The sequence below is a fragment of the Propithecus coquereli genome, unplaced genomic scaffold (genome assembly GCF_000956105.1).
Source record: "Propithecus coquereli isolate 6110/MARCELLA unplaced genomic scaffold, Pcoq_1.0 Scaffold239, whole genome shotgun sequence".
Classification (NCBI taxonomy): domain Eukaryota; kingdom Metazoa; phylum Chordata; class Mammalia; order Primates; family Indriidae; genus Propithecus; species Propithecus coquereli.
Window position 1 is genome coordinate 2,730,501 of NW_012147941.1, and position 3,867 is coordinate 2,734,367.

The window sequence follows — 3,867 nt, forward strand, 5'->3', positions numbered from 1 at the left end:
TTGAGCGATCCACCCGCCTTGGTCTCCCAGAGTGCTAGGATTACAGGTGTGAGCCATCGCGCCCGGCCCCTAATCAACTATTTTTAAGAACCTACTAGAAACAAACATACAGTCAAATCAAGGCAAAAAACTGAGTAAGAATACCTAGATTCAATTCCTAGTGCCCCCACTTAACTAGATGACCTTGCATGAATACCTGGCCTCTCTCGAGCCTCAAGCTCTACCGCTCCCCCAATACCTGTAAACCGAGGGTGACCACTGCCCCTGCAACACTATCCTCATAGGCTTGTATTAAGTGAGAATAGATACATGAGAGTGCTCATTATCAGACAGCAGGTGCAAGATTTGGGGGAGGTCTGTATAGGAGAAGGAACCTCAAAAACCCAGGGGAGGAGCCAGGATATCTGAGTTCCCAACCTGTCTCTACCACTAGCTTGCTATGTGACCATGGGTAAGCCCTTCTCTTCTCTAGGGCTCAGTTTCCCAAATGATGAACCTGAACTAAGCGAGTGATTTTACAACTTTCTTCTAGCCAAAGAACTCTTTTTTCAAATCAAATCCTATATGGAAGTCCAACATATAAAATGGATAAATGCAAACCAGCACCCTATACCCCATTTCTCATCGGTTTTTTTCACATCTACTCCCTCAGAACTCTGGGGTTCTGTAACACATTACTGGAAAAGCACCTCTGTGATTTCTTTTCTTCTTTTTTTTATTAGACATAGGGTCTCGTTCTGTTGCCTGGGCTGCAGTACAGTGGCATGATCATAGCTTGCTGTAACTTTGAACTCCTGGGATGAAATGGCTGTGCACCACCATGCCCAGCTAATTTTTAAAATTGTTTGTAAAGACAGGGTCTTGCTATGTTGCTGAGGCTGGTCTGAAACTCCCGGCCTCAAGTGATCTTTCTGCCTCAGCCTCCCAAAGCACTGGGATTACAGGCATGAGCCACTCTGGCCAGAACTTCATGATAAATGATTAAATGAGACCATTTTCTCTACTACTAACTGATTAAAGCAATCTCACTAGCAACTCTACTGCCATGCACTTTGACCTTGCACGAATTTTAAGAATGTGGCCTGTCTCTCATAGTGTAGTATACAATAGCTCAGCTCTCGAGTCAGAAGGACCTAGGTGCGTACTTTGGCTCTGCCTCTCTGATAGCTGTGTGACCCAGGATATACACCTTAACTTTTCCGGTTTTTACTTGGGTTAATAATATCTTTCTCACGGGATAATGTGACTATTAAATTAGAATATATTTCTGGCTAGTACATAGTAAGCACATAAGAAAGGTTAAGATTAATGTGCAATACAGAAGAATTTGGACACATGGGATGTGTCCCCCATCCCCAGGCCCTTTGGTGTAAACTCTGAGCTGCACAGGCTCTGCTAGGACTAGGGAGCAATGTCTGTGGCCCAGAGATTCACCACCCTAATACGGACAGAAAGAAGCCTGGCTATCCTCCCCATCACCTGTTGTTCCAGGCCCATCTTCACTGGAGCTCTAGGCTTGCTGTTTTCTCATCTTCCCAGTCCTGATGTAGGCAGGTGCTAGGCCTACATCAGTTATAATGGTGACTTTGGGGCAATTCTGGTGAGGGCTCCACACTTTGAAGCAAATGATCTCCACAGAACTTCCTCTTTGCCCCTTTCTGGCTTTGTTCCCTAAGTTAAGTCTAAACTTAATGACAGCTAAAAATGGTACTAAAGCTATAGCTAAGAATGGTACTGACACTTCCCCATAAAAGCCTCTTATGCACCACCCCATCCCTCCCAGGAGACTCTGCAGTGGGAGAATAGTAACTTTTAGTGATCACTATGCAGAGAAAATGAATTCCTCAATGTTTCTTTCACTTCATTCCCTTGGCCACAGTTTATTGGTTCTTGGGTAGAAATTTGATATAAGGTGGGCCAGTTAAGGGATTTAGTTCATTCTGGACTACTCCTTTGAAGCAGAGAAAGCTGGTCTGCAGAGAGAGAAGGAAGTAAATATATGAAGAGGTTCCACCTAATGGATTTTAATTCCTGGTTTCAGTTTTGCTTGAGGCTGGCTGTACTTGACCTTGAATTCTGTGAAATACTTCAATATCCTCAGATAAACGCCAGAAAGAAAGAAATAAAAGAAAGACAAGGAAGGGGAGGAAGGGAGGAAGGGGAGGAAGGGAAGGAAGGGAGGAAGGGAGGGAAGGAAGGAAGGGAGGGAAGGAAGGAAGGGAAGAAAGGGAGGAAGGGAGGGAAGGGAGGAAGGGAAGAAAGGGAGGAAGGGAAGAAAGGGGGGAAGGGGGGAAGGGAGGGAGGAAGGGAAGGAACTGGAAGAAGGGAAGGAAGGGAGGAAGGGAAGGAACTGAAGGAAGGGAGGAAGGCAAACTAGCTTGCATTTCTGATATTTGTCACTAAAGACATCTAATTAACATTAAAAGGATTTGAAGTCCCTTAAATAAGCTTCAGATAACAGTTGGGAAGGTTAGGGTGAGGCTGGGGGTGGTGGAAGAACAAGCTCTCCCCCGATAGCATCTTACTGTTCTTCCATCAAGCGGGTGAACTTCTGCCGGGCCAGGTCCATTAGCCCGTCTACCTCACTCTTGGAGCGTTTGAAGTTCTCAATGCTGAACGCGTAGACTGTCACCTCTAGGATGCCCAGGTTCAAACACCAGCGCAGAGTCTGAGAGGGAAGAAGGCAAGGAGCTAGGATACAAGGAAGAGCAGGAATGGAAATAAGAGATGTTTCAGCCCTAACTCAGAGTTGGAGATGGGAGGCAGACTTTTCTCCTCCCCAAACCTGGGTAAAGCTAGGATAACATCAGTGTCTATGTCAAAAAATGAACCAAATAAGCAGAAAGTCACCATTTAAAAAAATGAAAAATGTGATCTTAGTGAATGCTGATGCCACTCTGGTTTACTGGAAAGAACTGTTCACTGAAAGTATAAAGACCTAGGTTCTAGTCCCTGAGTCCATCATGCGCTACCTACCATGTGATGGTAGACAAACCTTTTAACCTCTCTGGGCCTAAGTTTCCTTATCTGTAAAACAGGATCACAATCCATCCCTCACAAGGTGGCTAACAAACAATATAAAAAACAAGGTATGACAGCATAACTTCATTATTCTGGTAAATTGAGAGGCTAATGTATTAAAAGAACAAAAGCAATTGGACAGCTGTTAGCATCTAATAGTCTGCAAAGGGTTTTCACATACATTATTTCATTTGATTTTTCAACCACTTAAAAGTGGCACTATTGTTTCATGCCTACTTTACAAATGAAAAACAGGCTCAGAGAGTTGAAGAAATGTGTTAAAAGCATACAACTCAGCTGTATGATTCCATGAAATGAAGTTCTAGGACAGGAAAAATGAATCTATTCGTACAGAAATCAGAACAGTGGCTCCCTGGAGAGGGAAGGACGGGTCAACTAGGAAGGGACACTAGGGAACACCTTGGAGAGATGGACATGTTCTGTATCTTGACAGGGGTACGGGTTAGATAAACAAATACAATTGTCAAAACTCAAAATCTGTGCATTTCACTGTATGAAATTATACCTCAGTTTAAAAAGAAGCAAAGGCCAGGCGCTGTGGCTCATGCCTGTAATCCTAGCATTCTGGGAGGCCAAGGTGGTAGGATCGCTTGAGCTCAGGAGTTTGAGACCAGTCTGAGCAAGAGTGAGACCCCATCACCACAAAAAATAGAAAAAATTAGCTGGGCGTGGTGGTACGCACCTGTAGTCCCAGCTACTCAGGAGGCTGCGGCAGGAGGATTGCTTGAGCCCAGGAGTTCGAGGTTGCTATGAGCTAGGCTGATGCCACGGCACTCTAGCCTGGGTGACAGAGCAAGACTCTGTCTCAAAAAAAATAATAAAATA

General features: G+C 44.5%; 1 protein-coding gene across 1 annotated transcript in view; it reads right to left on the reverse strand.

Annotated features, from left to right (window-relative positions):
• The window catches only part of DHDDS (dehydrodolichyl diphosphate synthase), a 35,776-nt gene that overhangs the window by 27,844 nt on the left and 4,065 nt on the right, over nt 1-3,867 (reverse strand). The window contains exon 3 of the mRNA XM_012645908.1: nt 2,526-2,668. Within this exon, the coding sequence (XP_012501362.1) occupies nt 2,526-2,668 (143 nt within the window). The remainder of the gene's footprint in view (nt 1-2,525; nt 2,669-3,867) is intronic.